Here is a 17,993-nt window from a genome sequence, read left to right on the forward strand (position 1 = left end):
AAAAAAACTATATGATATGTTTGCATTATTTTATTAAACACATGTTAACATTCACAGTGAGAGGGAAAGGACTTTTCTAAGAGCTAATTGGAGGCAGGATGTGATGAGATGAGATTGGATGTGTTGGTTAAAGTTACTCTGCCTTATAAAAAAACACCTACCAGTTTTCGAGTTTGCTGTTCTTAAGAAGCATTTCTTGATGTGAATCATGCCTCGCACAAAAGATCAAGCTCTCAGAAGACCTACGTTCAAGAATTGTTGACTTGCATGAAGCTGGTAAGGGTTACAAAAGAATCTCTAAAAGTCTTGATGTTCATGTGTCCACGGTAAGACAGACGCTCTACAAACGGAGAAAGTTCAGCACTGTTGCTACTCTTTCTAGGTGTGGTAAAGTCCTGTAAAGATGACTGCAAGAGCACAGCGCAGAATGATCAATGAGGTGAGGAAGAATCCTAGAGTGTCAGCTGAAGACTGAATACAGAAATCGGCGGCACATGCTAACATTTTTGTTGACAAATTTACAATAAGGAAAACATTAAACAAGAATGGAGTTCATGAGAGGACACCACAGAGGAAGCCACTGCTGTCCAAAAAAACATTGCTGCATGTTTGAAGTTTGCAAGAGAGCACCTGGATGTTCCAAAGCACTACTGGCTAAATATACTGTGTACAGAAGAAACCAAAACTGAGATGGAAAAAAAGGCACAGCAGCACACAATCATCAAAACCTCATCCCAACTGTGAAACATGGTAGATGGGGCATCATGGTTTGTGGCTGCTTTGCTGCCTCAGGGCCTGGACGGATTGCAGTCATCAACGTAAAAATGAATTAAAAAAGGGTTAACATACTTTTTCTTGCAACTGTATATATAAAAAACACACTCAGTATCAATTATAACATTTTATATTGTTTGTGTCTCTTTAAAAAGGTTTACAGCATGAAATACAAACAGATCATCAGTGTGATTATCATTAATGACTGAAACAGGTGACTTGTTTTATGTATTTTATTTTTTTACAAAATGCTGCATTCATGATAAAGGTCATTTTAGCAGAGTCAATTCTTTCCAAAAAAGTCAAAAAAAGAAAAAGTAAAATAAAATCAGAATGATGAAGCCTGATATTAACTGTAAACTGTATTTACAACTAACAGAATGACTGAATTCCACAGTTAAAGCATTTTAATCCGAACTTTAATCAGCCTGAGACTACAGGAGCGGAGCGGACACTGACCGGTAACACAGTGATTGACAGCTGACTGACTGAAGATGAGCTCAGTATAAGGTCACACTGCAGCACGGCATCAAAACAGTGAAAAGAAATAAGATAAAACACAGATTAAAAACGCTTCCTCTTAATGATCTCCGGCTTCCAGTTCACTGGGTGACTCTCCTCCGTCTGAAACACAAAAATATACACATTTATATAACATACATTTATATTAAACACACATATATATATAATATATAAATAAAACATTTATATTTACTCAATAAATACAATTATTTTATTTTATTTTATTCTATATCCCAGTTGCTGTAGGAAGTTTTCTATCTGGTTTGTTTTTTAAGATGCATTTTTTTGCAGTTCAACCACCATTTTTCTTAACCATCCATCCATCCATCCATCTCACCCCATCTATCAATTCTATACACTGCTTTCTATCCATCTCACTCCATCCATCAATTCCATACACTGCTTTATATCCATCTATCTCTCCCTCCTTAACCATCCATCTTATGAAACATTTTCCATCCATTCATCTATCTATCTCATCATATCCATCCATCCATCCAACCTTCTCACCCCACCCATCCATCCATTCATCCATCTTATAAAACACTTTCCATCCATTTATCTATCAATCTCTCATTATATCCATCCATCCTTCCTTCTCATTCTATCCATCTTTCTCACCCCATGTATCATTTCTATCCACAGAGTTTTATCATCTATTCCTTCATCATCTATCCAACCTGATCCTTCTTTCTCACCACATCCATTCATCCTTCCTACCCCTTCCAACCTTCTATTAATCCATCTTTCTTTCTTTCTCACCCCATCCATCAGTCCTATACACTGCTTTCTACCTGTATATCAGTCCACCTCTCTCTCATCCCATCTCTACCTGCATCTCTCTCTCCCCATCTATTTATCTTTATCTCACCATTAATAAAATAATCCATCCATTTCTCTCTTTATCTATCCAGCCACTTCTCTCCCTCCCATCCGTCCATTAATCTATCAATCCATCTTTGTTTCTCCATTCATAAAGCAATCCTTCCATCTCTCCACTCAACCACCTCTTTGTGTGTGTTTATGAGAGAGAGAGAAAGAGAGAGAGAGAGAGAGAGAGAGAGAGCTGTCTCACCGCAGTATCATCCTCTCTGTAGACTTTAATGGTTTTATCAGCCTCTGCGGTGATGAGTCGGCTCTCAGAGTGGTCGAACACACAGGAGAAGATTCCAGACTCGCTGTCCAGAGAGCCGGGCTGAACCGCAGCGTGGATCCTCTGGAAGTTATACCCCGTCCTCCAGTCCCACATGTGGATCGTACCGTTGTCAGCTGAGAGGAGGAGAGGAAGAAAGAAATGAGGAGGTATATTAAAAAAAAATAAAAAAAAGTACATTTCTGAAAACCTTTGTCTGTAGTAAAGCAGTGGTGGAACAGATGGAGTTCTAACACACAGCACATTCACACTTTCACCATCATAATAGCTAGAAAAAGAAAACAGAAACACAGAGAACTCTGTTAAAAGTAGAAGTTGTTTTCTTTAGAGAAATTACAGATGAAGTCAGAGAGCGGTGAGTTCTGTTTCCTACACCTTCAAAAGAGAAACTGGAGAAAACTGCTACAGGAAGACGTCTGGCTGACTCACATGAAAACAGCAGCTTCAGCTCAGATTCAGCTCAGATTAACATGATTAAGGACTGATTCTCAGTTTCAGCAGAGAAGAGAAGAATTAGAGAGAGAGACTAATTAAAAGAGTGTGATGTGAAGCAGAAGTTGCAAACCTCCAGAAACCAGCACTCCATCAGAGTTGACGGCGAGGGTGTTAATGATGGCATTGTGTCCGGACAGATTCTGAATGAAGTTTCCATCCGGAAACTTCCACTGTTTGATGTTGTCCGGGGAGCCGGAGGCAAACGTGTACCTGAAAGACCAAGATCAACATTTCTGAGTCTCTTTCACCACAAGCTGGAGAGAAATACAGACAGTGGCCCTATTAAACATCCTGTTCAAGGAGCGTTGCTTTGCTCATTACTATCTTACACCCCACCAACAGTCTATATTCACTCCTTCCTCCTGCCTGGTTTAAACAGCAGAGGAGCTTCTGAATATATCTACACTGATGGGCGTGGTGGTCTGGAAATGAGGTGTGTTCAGGTACATTTCTGGAGTTTTGCTTGTGTATCTTGGTAACAGAAAACACAGGAGCTCCACTGACTGAATACAACCTAGACAGACGCCAACAGTCAGATGTTCATCGCTATCTTTTTCAACACAGGCATCCAGGTAGCTGCACTGTTAAAATGGCAATCCGCCAAAGTCAGAGCTCACCTGACTCTTAAAGGAAATGATGAGCAAGAGACGCTCTGATTGGTTTATTTCATGTTCCCCCTAAAATTAACCACACCCTTGAATAATTACGAGAATTAGGACATGATGTTGTGTGTTTTGAATCACACATACTTTTCCCGTTCTTATGACAAAAGCAAAGACACACAATTCTTGAATCTTTTAGAACTTAATGTTAAAATGCTTTCTTGTATATACACACTTCTTGAATGTAAATACTTATGTCAATTATATTATCTATAACTAGGATATAGTATGAGCTTTAATGATGTAAACTGGAGAAGATGGGATGATTTTTTTTATGATTTTTGCTGCTAAACCTGGCAATAAACAGGCGAGATCAACCAGGTGAGCTTGTTCTAAATAATCTTACTGTCGCGGATGCAGAACCACCGCTCGGACAGACTTCTTGTGATTGGTCAGGGTGGCTCTGGTCTTTCCAGCGATCAGATCCCAGAGTCTGATGGTGGTGTCGTGGCTACCTGTAGAACAAACACCACAAACAAGAGAAAACAGGTCAGAACTTGGTCTTTCCACAAACATCTTCCACACGAGTATTAGAGATACAATTAAGATTTTAAGTCAGATTTAAGTTTTCCATTTAGAGTAAACTGCTGTAATCAAATCCATTCCAAACACTGTATTTTTCGCACTATAAGCCACACTTAAAATCTTGAGCTTTTCACAAAAATGGTCAGTGCTTCTTATAATCCGGTGCTCCTTATGTATGAATTGTATCAGTCAGATATTAAGGAGCAGTAAAGCCACTCCACTAAACTACAGTGTTATAAGTGTGAGTTTTCAATGAAGTTTCTCCAGCACTAAGGCTGGAGCAGTAGCATTAGCCCCTAACTGTAATTTGCGTGTTTACTTTGTTTAAACAAGCTAAATGAACAAACCGCTAGCTGATAGCACCCTGGGTTACCGGAACACCCAGGGTTTCATAGTGTAGCACTATCGGGCAGCATTTACTAGCACTAAGCACTGCTAACTATGACTAGAGCTTCTGCTAACCGCACTGTTGAAAATACTGGAAATCTAAGTTTACTGTAAAAAAAAAAAACAAAAAAAAAACAGAAGCACTTTCCTTATATTAACTAAATAAACAGTTTTCAAGAGAGAAACCTGTGTAGATTAACACTGCTGACTTAGAACGGAAACATGACAACACCCTTGTTCCTTACTATTGTCACTTAAAATGCACTTTATAATCCACTTTATAAATGTGCAAAAGTTATAGGCACCTAAGCAAATTAAACATATTCATTTATCTCAGCAACATGAGCTATATGATTTAAACAGATGCAAAGTTCCAGATAACTCCTGGATGCTCCTCAGCCAGCGTGTGTAAATGTTCAGTTCCGTCAGCAGCTCACCTGATTTACCACATTTACCAGTAAGTTACCAAACCAGGTGTTGATTAATATGATGAGAACTAGAAGTAAAACTCAGATGAGGAGAGATTAGGAGATGTTTTAAGAAAAACAGTGCTGTAAAAGCTCTGCTTTTTGTAAAATAGCTGTTTGTATTTATTGTAATGCTGTAATGTGTTTTACTGAGCTAATAAACACATACTGCACAGATAAGAACTTTCTTTCTTTTATTTTAAAACGTACCTGTCCTATTCAGCCCCTACGTTTTCTCATCCCTTCTGTAACACACACATGTAGAGGGAGGTGTTTACCTGTGATGATCTGAGGTTCAGCACTCTGGCACTTCACCGTGGCGACCGTGTTTGTGTGACCAGTCAGAGTGTGGACGTTCGCTTTGGTTCTGATGTCCCAAACCTACAAAACGCACAGAGTCAATTCCTCGTTAGAAATCATTCAGCTACACAATAAGAGATCCTGCCTTTTAAATCCTGCACACTGAATTTACTCCTGATAATACAGCTTTATTTCACACGCAGGACTCACTCTGGCTGTAGCGTCTCGACTGCACGTCACCAACACATCAATAGTGGGGTGGAGGTCCAGGTCATACACAGCACTCAGGTGACCGTGATAGTGACGAATTACCTTCAGGAAAAATAAATATTCATATGAAGTTAATCATGCCTAAATATAAAAACTATATCTAACTATAACTATACAGGCAGAACTATAGACAAAAAAATACGCAAAACTGCTTTGTTTCGTCCATATATATTCTTAATACTATATTAAGAATTTTAGGGATGCCCAAAATGAAGGGCCTATTGGTCAGATCTGCACAATACATTACAAAAAATATTAGACTTTGTAATTAACCAGAGATTTGACATTTTATTTTTAGGAGAGATCAGTCCTCAAGCAACAGGATCAAATAGATATCTGTGGAATATTCTTTTAAATACAAGTAAAAAAGCTGTAACAAGGAAATGGCATATACCTGATCCCCCAGTAATGGAAGAATGGATAAATATAGTCAGTGAAATACATGTAATGGAAAAAATTACATATGCTATTAGGCTGCAGATGTCAAAAGTTGCTATAAAACTATGGTCAAAATGTACAATTTACATGAAGAATGAAAGACCAGATTTCATTGAAGCACAGACTAAACTACTACCCAGAAAACATATATTTTATTTCTTTATATATTGGTTTTACTTCATTTTTATTTCACAATAATTTATGTTGCAGGCATAAAAATGTGATAATTGTGATATCAGAAGTGATGACGAAAAAAGAAAAGAAAAAAAATGTACATTGTAAATGTCTATTCTTGAAAGTACACACTGGAAAAATAAAGAATTAGTTTTTCTAACTAAACAAAACTGAACTAAACTCTTGATAACTTCGGGGATTAAATTTAAAGGAGAACTCCTTTAAATTGAATTGTAGTAAAACATAACATGATAAAGAGTACTAATCTTTGTTGAATAGCCCACATCCACTCTCCCGCAGCGTTCTGAGATCCAGTAATATTGTGCTAATAATTATTAATATGCCATACTACCATATGTCTGTCTTTGTTAAAGAGCATAATATAAAGTATTTCAGTATGAAAGCAGGTATTTGTAATGTGTAACAGCATCCTGAATCATTACTACAACCGTGTGAAAATAGAGTTGTGATTATTATAGGTGTATTAAACAGTTTCCTCAGTGTAAATTAATGCACTGGGCACCAGGAGGCAGGCTATGTGGAGTCTATGTATATATATGTCTAAGTCATTATCAGTACAGTGATGGTGGCGCTCAGAGCTGAAGTTAGCGGGATGAAGTTATGGGATGTAAACAGTGGTTTTTAATAAGCTACTTGTGCACTTTTTAAGTTATTAATGCCTCGTTTTAAATGTCAGGGCTCTCCGGATTCTAGTAAGGAGGTGTGGAGCTACTTTGAGCTGGAAAACGATGTAAAAAGTGATTTATCAGGGTAAATTATGCCTCCTAAAATCAGGCTGTTGTAAAGAGTGCTGGGCAAAAGACACGAAATTTTTGGATCTCAGAAAGCTGTGGGGGAACGGAGGTGTGCCATTCATCAAGGTTAGTAGTAGTAATATGTTTTACTACAGCAAAAATCCATTTTACCCCAGAGTTCTCCTTTAACCTGCTGTTATGAATGTACAGAGCCGTGTCTTGTCTCTTGAATTTGAGAAAAGAGACCTAAAGCAACTGGAGAACTAGAGACTACCTGTCCTACACAGATTTTATATTATATAAAGAATCATTTTAACTAGTAATATAACCAATTAAATAAACCAATTGGGCTCTTATCTGGGGAGCTGAGGTAACTATTCATCTTTCTTCCCTGAGGCGATGCTGATGAGTGCCAGTTTCATCAGTATAATGTTTATGATGGTCTTTGCGGCGACTGCACTTGAGGATACTTTTAAAGGTCTTGAAATTCTTATTTCTCTACTTATTAAAGTAATTTTATTAAAGTCAATGATTACAAAGAATCAATGTAACTAGTAAAACAACCAATAGATAAAGCTAATATTCCTGTTAAACAATGTATAGAGGTAACTTGTACATTCTAGCTGTTTTTGCATCCAGCTTTTTTAGCTTTAAAAACTTTATATAAAGACTTTTAGTCTATATAATCGACAATATCTATTATTTAAATTTGTCAACCACAAATTTTATTGTCGACTAATGCATTACACAAAGTGCTGGGGACAGAAGCGAAATGGCAGATGGGTAAATGTCTTACTCACACAGTTTACACTCAACTTAACAGAATACTTAACAGAGTACATATTTAAGCACTAAATACTTGTAATTCCCATGTGTAAATAACATCTAGACATTTAAGCGCCTTTTAAATCTAATGATCAGCTGTTTTCTTTTTTTTTTAGAGCTGGATGACTAATGACTAATCGAAAAAATAATTGTGAGATTAGTCGACTAGCAAAATAATCATTAGTTGCAGCCCTAATATAAAGTAGCTTGCCTAAAATTTTATTGTTAATTCTGTCATTTTTTTAGTTTTTCATGCAGTGCAAACCATGTTATAAAAATAAAAAAAATCCTTTCCTATAGATCAAGTACATTCCAGCCACAATCTGTGATGCTATTAATACACCTACTACTATTATTACTAATAATATCTGAATATTAACTCTAATAAAGCCTGAGCTGCTGTGCGTTCTAGCTACGCTCTGTAATCTTTCTCAGTAGCTTTAGTACCTTGTTGTACTCCAGATCCCAGCATTTAACCTGTTTATCCTCCCCACAGGAGAACAGGTATGGACTGCGGGAGCTGACGGCCACGCCCCTCACCGTGCTGATGTGACCAGTCAGAGACAGCTTTAGCTTACCGCTGGCCAAATCCCAAATCTGCAACACACATCATCAATATCAGTACCATTACAGTACAATTACAATAACACACACACACACACTACACTGATATTAACACACACACACATTACTTTGGGAATTAAACTTAAATTGCCAAAGTAACAATATACTGTTATACATGTACAGAGTCGGGACCTGAAGCAACTAGAGAATGCTAAATCTCTTGTGTTTTACAAAAAGACCTTCTGTCTTACACAGATTTATGGTTATAGTATGACGCCACTTAAAATCCTTTCATTTCCCAAATATCGTCAGTGCTCCTTATAATCTTAAAATATATATGTACACTACCGTTCAAAAGTTTGGGGTCACTCAAACAATTTTGTGTTTTCCATGAAAAGTCACACTTATTCACCACCATACGTTGTGAAATGAATAGAAAATAGAGTCAAGACATTGACAAGGTTAGAAATAATGATTTGTATTTGAAATAACATTGTTTTTACATCAAACTTTGATTTCATCAAAGAATCCTCCATTTGCAGCAATTACAGCATTGCACACTTTTGGCATTCTAGCTGTTAATTTGTTGAGGTAAGCTGGAGAAATTGCACCCCACGCTTCTAGAAGCAGCTCCCACAAGTTGGATTGGTTGGATGGGCACTTCTGGCGTACCTTATTCAGAATCCCTTTTACCCTGTACAAATCTCCCACCTTACCAGCACCAAAGCAACCCCAGACCATCACATTACCTCCACCATGCTTAACAGATGGCGTCAGGCATTCTTCCAGCATCTTTTCATTTGTTCTGCGTCTCACAAACGTTCTTCTTTGTGATCCAAACACCTCAAACTTGGATTCATCCGTCCACAACACTTTTTTCCAGTCTTCCTCTGTCCAATGTCTGTGTTCTTTTGCCCATCTTAATCTTTTTCTTTTATTAGCCAGTCTCAGATATGGCTTTTTCTTTGCCACTCTGCCCAAAATCCCTGTAATGAGCTAGACTGTTTTCAGGTGTGTGAACATGATTGCACAAGGGTTTTCTAATCATCAATTAGCCTTCTGAGCCAATGAGCAAACACATTGTACCATTAGAACACTGGAGTGATAGTTGCTGGAAATGGGCCTCTATACACCTATGTAGATATTGCACTAAAACCAGACATTTGCAGCTAGAATAGTCATTTACCACATTAGCAATGTACAGAGTGTATTTGTTTAAAGTTAGGACTAGTTTAAAGTTATCTTCATTGAAAAGTACAGTGCTTTTCCTTCAAAAATAAGGACGTTTCAATGTGACCCCAAACTTTTGAACGGTAGTGTATGTATTTTATCAGTCAGGTATTAAGGAGCAGTAAAGCCACTCCACTGAAGTACTGTGTTATATAGGAGTTTCAGTTTAGTTTTACAGCACTAAGGCTGGGTGCAGCATTAGCATTAGCTGCTAACCACAGTGCTAGCTCTTTCACCGTTCAGAGAGGAGTATATCGAACTGTAGTGTTTACCGTGTTTAACATAAAACGAATCGTTAGCTGATAGCGCCCTACTAGCATTAGGTGGTGTTAACCACAGTTAGTGCTGCTACTAATGTTTTTTTTGGGGGGGAATTACAGTTTTGTTTACTTACATGCCCCCAGTGGCGAGACCTGCTGAATTAGAAGGGAAACATGACGACACTTTTGTTCCTTAAAACCTTATAGGTAGCAGCGCTAACCACCCTTAGCAGCGCTTAGCGCTTATAGTGTGCCAAAAGTGACGCTTACAATGAGCCTTATAATCCTGTGCGCCTTATGTATGAAAATAGACCAGATAATAGATGTTCACTGATAGTGTGCCTAATAATTAGAAAAATGCGATAGTTACAGTAAATAGCCTACTATGAATTATTCAGCATATTCCGTAAAGATAAATCATCACTAACCCTAAACACAGCAACAGTGAAGATTCTGCATTATTTACCTTTATAGTTCTGTCTGCAGATCCCGTCACAAACCACTGATTTCCCGGCTCCACCGCTATAGACCTCACCCAACCCAGATGACCACTGATCACCTGAAACACAGAGAATCACAACCACAGGTAATCACATGAGACATATTAATACACATTAATCTAACGTAACCATGTAACCAAACAGCAGGTAAACGTCACCAACATTCAATTTCTTCTCACAATCATTTTAAACCTGACACATTACTGACATATCTGTCTGAACAGTGCTTCACGTTTAGTTTCACTTTAATCTATTTGTACATAAACCAGTTTTTATGGCTTTTTTTTAGAATCTGTAGCATAAATCTGTTTTTCAGGATACTACATATAATCTACTGAAAAAAACTACATCTCAGACAGAAGGCAGTTTGTTTGTGTAGATGGTTTTGCTACTCTAGTAAAGCTACAGCTTTTTTGTGGTGACCCATAGGGTTCTATTCTGGGACCATTATTATTTCTTGTCTAATACTTCATATTTTTCCCCAATAATGTTTGCAGGTGATCTAACTCTAATAAATTGCCATTAAAGTTTTAATTAAATGATGAAGGATGCAAATACCGGTTTAGCTGCTTGGTTTAAATGAAACAAACTTGTTTTAAATATAAAAAAGTCAAATTAAGATATTTTTAGTGGTAGAAAAATGTACTCTAAAAGCATATAAAAAATACAATTGAATTTGCTGTGTTGCCTAAAGTGCCAAATTAAAAGTTTTTGGGAATCATTTTGAAGAAAAATTGAGCTGGAAAGAGCAAATAAAATGATGGGTTAGTAAAAAGATAAATAAATTTATAGGTACAATAAGGCGGGTTAGTCATCTGGTTAACACTCAAACATTTATTATTTACATATTTATCCATATTTTTCATATTGTAACATATTTTGGGGAGAGAACATTTTCTACTATTCTTAATAAAATTCTGGTTCTTCAGAAATGATTTGCTCGTATTGCAACACGATCAAATGTATTCATTCATATACACGCCATCTGCATCTTTATTTCAGAAACTCCAGATTATCTCTATTTATAATATTAACATATATTTTAAATATGTATTTTTATTTATAAAATGTATTCCAATCATGGAAATATCCCAGAACAATTCTTAAATTACTTAATTACAAATGCAGAGATCCATAAATATTCAGCTCATCAATCCTTAATTTCTCTTGAGTTAATTTTTGATAAGATAAAATATTGGGGGACAAAACTTTGGAATGATTTTAACCATTTGGCAAAAAAAAAAAAGTTAATTTGTAAAACATTATAAAAGATGTTTAAAAGAACATTTGATTAACGATTGTGATCATTTTTTTGTATAAACATTTACTTTAATTGTTTTTTGCGATATTCTTTTGTTGCTGTTATGTTCGTTGTAATAGATTTTTTTATATTATAAAAAGGTAGAGGCTTTATTTAAGCCCATGTAAGGTTTTTACTTCTACCTGCACTGTATTTTATTGCTATTCGCAGTTTGTGTTTGTTTTTTTTGTTTGTGCAAAAAGAAAAAAATCAGATTTAAAATTAAAGTCTGGTTACTGCAAATATATATAAATCATATATATAAATCATATATATAAATCAGAATTCAGTGTATTTTGGCGTACACACAAGACATAAACAATCTGAGTAAATGTAGCCAAAGAGAAGCTATTTGAAAGATTACTGAAAATCGATTGTTCTTATCAACATCAATCAACGACTGCTCACCCGGTAGAGTTTCCACGGTGGGTGCCACTGGGGTTTGGGCATGGTGGGAGCTTTTCTGGGAATAAGTGCTGTATTCTTCATTCCTCCTGATTCCATTAGAGCCTGTGGGCAAACAGTAAATCAATAAGAGTACAAGTTTTCACAAAGCCTACACACAAACACACAGTACAGTTTTACTGCTGCTGAAGTCTTTCACTTTGTTTAATCAAGGGACACACTGACATCTGTAACTTCAGTTTTAAAGCAAATCTCTTTAAACCAAAGCTAGGATACAGAGGTAAAGTGATATAAAGCTGGTATGCCAATTTTTTATTTTGGATTAATTTCCTCAGTACCGGTCAAATGTTTGGACCCATCTTCTCATTCAATGTTTTCATTCGTTATTTTTTTTTCCTACACAGTAAATAAACAGCAAAGTGATCTATCAGACCATGAAGGAACACATAAGGAATCATGTAGTAACTTAAAAGTGGTAAACAAACTAAAATGGAAGTGCTTTTATCTGGGGAGCTGTTAACTTGTGGTTTCTGAGACTGGAAACTTATCCTGATAAGTGCCAGTTTTATCATCATTACTTGAGGATACTTTCAAAATTTCTGAAATTCTTCTTTCTGGATTGACTGACCTTAATTCTTTCCCAAAGTCATTTTTTGTTTGTGTTTTCTCTTACCATTGAGTGCTGTGGAGGCTGGGATCTCTCGGCTGATCCAGCGTGTCTGTGGATATCTGCAACACTGGCTGCAGTACGAGCCACGTCCTGCCTTTAAAACAAACACCAGCACAGATACACACTGTGACTGCTTAAAACATCTACTGCACATAAACTATACACACATTAATGATTCAGACTGATCAGTCACTAGGGAGGACTTCCTTGATTTTTGATCTTTTTAAAGAAGTAAAATTACAGCTTGAAACTCACTGCAGCGCTGCATTGAGGTGTAATAGGAGGAATAGCGGTGCTCTCGTGTCTGTGCCAGAGCTCCTCTGAGCTCAAACCAGAAGTTTTCACGAGGCGTCCGCAACCAACGCTCACGAGAACTGCGACCTGCTTTCCGACCTTTAGTTCTAACAGTTCTACAAGGACTACTGGTTCATTCTTTACAAACTAACATACAGACACTCTGGCAGAAGCTGGAAAGAGAGTGAATATGTCTGTGAAAGCCAGAAAACGAGAAAGAGAAACTAATCAGCCTGAAACATTTATTACACTCTGCAACTGTAGGGGGAGCCCACGAGCACAAAATCTCAATCCTACCTAGTGGGGCTATAATATGCACACTACGATAACCATACTGAAATAAACTTAAACTATTATACTGATACTAAATTATAAAAAGCAATATTTTTAACACACACCTACACTACTAACTGATGATGTTTTAAGTCATATTCATGCAAAAATACAGAAAATTGTACAGGTTCCACAAACTTTCAAGCACCACTGAAGGTGTGTTAAAATCTTGCTTTTTATAATTTAGGTTAGTCAAGTTTACATCAGTATTAACCACACGCATGATTAAGAAAATTAGCACATGACTTTGGAGCGTTTACAGCCACACAAGGTGTACTTTTCCCATCATTACAATAGCAAAGACACAGTGACACACCCTAAATAAACCTGGTGCACGGTTAGCGGCTTACCTAAAGATCATTAAAATTGGGCACTTCTTTTTTTTATTTTTTATTTGTATTTTTTTTACATGAATGTTGCACAGTGTGTTCGGTGTATAAACAGTCTAGGTATTTAATCACATTAAACTGCTCCTGAACCTCACGGACTCTGATCTGGGACAAACAGTACAAACCAATTATAGTCTCTAATCTAGTCTCCTGAACTAAACCGTGCTGCAATAAAAACAGCTTTAGATTTTAGAGTTGGTGTAGTAATGTGTGTTTGTGTGTGTGTGTGTGTGTGTGTGTGTGCGTGCGGGCGGTTACCTTGTTTGTGATGGAGGCAGAGCGAGGGCCATGGACTGAACTCCTGCTTCACTCGGGATCTTCTGGAGCCCAGTGTCTGCAGTCAGAGCCACACCTAACCAGCAACATTAAAACACAGCTTCAGTACAGCCAATAAAAACACTGCATTACCTCTGATTCATCACTACTCAAACCCCTGCCAGCTTAATACTATTTAACATTAATATCAAAGAGGAGAAACACAAAGCTAACACCTAACTCTGAGCAGATATTCAAAAATTCCTATAAAAAAAACGATAAAAATATATATGTTTTTATTAAATAAATGACATTAATATGAATGTACCAATTATCTATAAATATCCATCAGGCTCTGTTTTGTTTTATTTTATTAGTTGTAAAAATTTCCAACATACAGTACCAAAAGTCAAAAGTTTGGACACACCTTAATTCAGAGTTTTTTCCCTATTTTAAAATGTTTAATAATAATATTTAATAAATCAGTGATTATTAAAAAGGCTGAAGTTGTACCTGGTGCAGACGGGTATGGATGGGTTCCTGTGATGAGATACTCTGAAGAAATATTCTCTGTAGAAAAATACACAAACCAGAATTTCATTAAGAAGCTAGTCGACTAATCGGATGATTTTTATTTATTTTTCTAATTAATTGATTATTCACAACTGGATCGTTTTGTCATGAAAACGCCCAATCTTGCAAACTGTGATCTGTTGCACACTTAATTTTCATCTTATGTTTGTGCATTCCTGTGTCTCTAAAAAAAACTCACTCACCGATTGCTGGGTATCCCAGGTTGTCCAATGGATCAGAGGAGTTAAGAGGTTTTCCCCGGACTTCTTTCAGCACGGGCATGTGTAACACTGGTCCATACTCAGCTCTTAGCTTAGCAGCCATCTTTATCTTGTGACTGAGGAAACAAGTTCACAGGTCCATAATTAATACATTGAAAATACACTGAAAAAAATTCTATATAAACATTTGTAAACTCATTAATGTGCAAATACAGCTATTCTAAAAGACATATACTTGGAAAGACATAGACCGCGATCGTGTCAAATTATTGGCGTGCATCAAGCAGGGAAAACATCCTAGGCTACGTTCACATTATAAGCCATGTTGCTTAAATCAGATTTTTTTTTGCTCAGATCAGATTTGTTTATCCTGATGGTTCACATTCACTGTAAATGTAAGTGATCTGTATCTGTGTGTAATGTGAACAAATCTGTACCAGAAACGCCTCACATGCTGCACACTGATACCTGTATAAATGCCTCCTTCTTCACCAACAACAAAAAAACCCTCATATTAGAGAGACAAGAAACTAGTAGCTTTATAAAGGGAAATGGATGAGTTAGCAGATCATATGTGGAGCATCTTTAACTGGAGAGTGGAGAGAAACAGCTGGTCTGAAGTTCATGCTCAGGTCCAGGAGGAGAAAAAAGGCCAGGAGGTTTGCTTTTGCTGATTTTGCAGCTATAGCTGCACAGCTGCACCAAGAGATGCAGTGTGGGTACGAGAGAGAAGCATGTAGGGCTAATGCTAATACTAATGCGTAAAAGCAAAAAGACGCATAAATTCAGATTTGACCGTTATGAAAGTGACTCAAATCTAATTTAAAAAAAGGCTGATTTGGCACGTTCACACAGCCATAAAAAAAAAAAAATCATTTTTCATCTAAAAATGCTTCAGTTTGCTAGAGAGAGTAAATATCAGACTCTGGATTTCTTCTAGTTCTTCTAACCCTGATGCTCCATCACTCCAGAACAGTGCAAATCTGGACTCATCAGACCTTCACATGACCTTATTCCATAGATCCAATGACCACGCTCATCTTTCAGGTTTTTAAAGCCAGAGACTCACCTCTCCTCGTCCAGGGACACTGGTTTAGCGTGATCAGACACGAACATGTCATGGGTTCTCTTCAGAGATCTAAAGAGCAGAGTGTGGACCGAGTGCTTCTGCACCTCCTGCAGACACAACAGACACAAAACTGATTCAAATAAGGCAGATGCTATATAACAGGCAGAGTATATAACTCAAGAAAAAATACTGAATGAATCAATGTTTTGATGATGGGCGACTGACATGAAATTTCAAGCAGATTTTGGAAACAATCCAAGTAATCCACACATACAAAAATATCCAATCAGATAAGTCCATAAATTAAGTTACTTGTAATAAAGTAGAATGAGAGCCATTTTAAACCCTTTAACATATTTATCTAGAATGTAGTTGTTGCAGAGTCTCATTGTTGAGTAAGAGTGACAAATCCTGAGTATTCTGATTGGCCTCTCCTCATGCTTATTTATCCAATGCGGTTTCAGTATGGGTGGGACTTGCAAAGCATGAGAGAGAGCAGGAGAGAGACAAGTATACAGTGTAATAGCAGCTCTGTCTCCATTAAACACAACATTAAACACATTTAACTCCACAAAAAACTCTACAGTCTGTCTTTACTGGTTGTGTACAGTTTAAACACTGAGCTTTATATTACCCGTGGTTAATGTTAAATTACTGCAGAGAACTGCTGAGGAGAGTTTAAACAGGATTCACTCCTTCATTAACATGGATAAGTGTTAGAGACAGATAATGTCCTCTGTACACTACATTAAAATTAAGTCATATATTAGAGTAACTACAGACTTTAATAAAAAAGAAACCTTTATTTTCTGAGACAAAATCTTTTTGGGGAGGTATATCTTTGAAAAATAGTAAAAAAAAAATAATAATAATAAAAAAAATACATAAGTGACAAAGCTGGTCTTGGGGACTAAATGTTTAGCTGTTCTCACTAGAAGGAAGTACAGATGGAGGGCAGGACAAGAAATAATCGTGACTAATCAACTAATCAAACAAATAATCAGCAGATTACTCGACTACTAAAGTAGTCAGTAGTTGCAGCCCTAATCTCTAGCATTTTGTAAGCCTGTTGGGAGCATCAGCAAGTGCTGTATTTGGGAATGCTAAGGAAGAACAGAGGTGGGGTATTCTACAAAAGTTTATAATCATTATCATGTTTCACTACAACCCAAGTCCATTTCACACCAGATTAATCCTTTATTTACTCTACATTAACCCCCAGTGGCTGTGTCTCTTTTTAAATAGATAGATCTCCTCAGAAAATGAACAAAACTATACTGAACCTGTTTAAAGGGCCAACATCAGACACATATCTCAGTGAACAGAGAATAAAGGTAATTAGAGTAAGTTAGTGTTCTCTAGTTATAAAGCGAATGTAATGCTGGTGTTAAGCTTAAAAAACAGGAACGTTAGTTAGTTGAGTTATTAATGTGAATATTAATACACTAATAACGGGATCTGTTGGTTATTTAAGTGTGATTATGTAACAGATTACTGTATAACCGGTATAATAATCAGTGTTTTATTAAAGAGGTGAGAGTAAAGCAGGGTGTAGTGAATAGAGAGGAGAGTATTGTGGTCTGTATTATAATAATTATATATAATAATAAGTGTTTTATTAAAGAGGTGAGAGTAGAACTGGGTGTAGTGAATAGAGAGGAGAGTATTATGGTCTGTCCCGTGAATAATAATAATACCGCCTTACCTCCGCCATGCTGCTGCTTTTGCTGCTCTGGGTCAGTAGTTCTGAATTAAAGCTGAATCCGGATCAGAATTCGATTTAAACTCCCTGTATAAAACTAAACACACCGCGCTAAACACTCACACACACTCTCACACACACACCGGAAACACGGCGGCGGAAACTCCGGCCTGCAGCGCGGAGAGAGAGGCGGTATAAACTCAGTGCTGCCCCCTACTGTAACCTCCAGCTCTGTATAAAAATAAGAGACCACTCAAAAATTATTATTTTTTTTATTTTACCAAATTGAAAACCTGTGGAAAATAATCAAGAGGAAGATGGATGATCACAAGCCATTAAACCAAGCTGAACTGGTTGGATTGTGCAACAAGATGACAAAGTTATCCAAAAGCAGTGTGTAAGACTGGTGGAAGAGAACATGATGCCAAGATGCATGAAAACTGTGATTAAAAACAGGGTTATTCTACCAAATATTGATTTC

The 17,993-nt window shown here is 36.8% G+C and overlaps 1 protein-coding gene across 1 annotated transcript; it reads right to left on the reverse strand.

The window, feature by feature from the left end:
- Positions 1–993: 993 nt before the first annotated feature.
- plrg1 (pleiotropic regulator 1) lies at positions 994–17,679 on the reverse strand. The gene is made up of 15 exons (XM_022667201.2): positions 17,516–17,679; positions 15,811–15,917; positions 14,724–14,857; positions 14,461–14,517; positions 13,951–14,044; positions 12,680–12,770; positions 12,010–12,111; positions 10,268–10,360; positions 8,195–8,344; positions 5,496–5,597; positions 5,264–5,366; positions 3,953–4,061; positions 3,015–3,154; positions 2,372–2,565; positions 994–1,398 (listed from the first exon to the last, which is right to left on the reverse strand). The coding sequence occupies exons 1-15, from the start codon at positions 17,522–17,524 to the stop codon at positions 1,339–1,341; spliced, it is 1,545 nt and encodes a 514-aa protein (XP_022522922.1). The 5' UTR covers positions 17,525–17,679; the 3' UTR covers positions 994–1,338.
- Between the last annotated feature and the right edge of the window lie 314 nt (positions 17,680–17,993).

This window comes from Astyanax mexicanus, chromosome 25, assembly GCF_023375975.1.
Source record: "Astyanax mexicanus isolate ESR-SI-001 chromosome 25, AstMex3_surface, whole genome shotgun sequence".
In the NCBI taxonomy this organism is placed as follows: Eukaryota; Metazoa; Chordata; class Actinopteri; order Characiformes; family Acestrorhamphidae; genus Astyanax; species Astyanax mexicanus.

Bases quoted from the DNA above. Each gene is read 5' to 3' on its own strand.
- plrg1 (XM_022667201.2), bottom strand. The intron at 14,045-14,460 runs GTACAACTTCAG...GTTGCTGGTTAG, and splicing joins TCCATACCCGTCTGCACCAG to GTGTGGCTCTGACTGCAGAC. The intron at 3,155-3,952 runs GTAAGATTATTT...TTGGTCTTTCAG, and splicing joins GTGGTTCTGCATCCGCGACA to GTACACGTTTGCCTCCGGCT.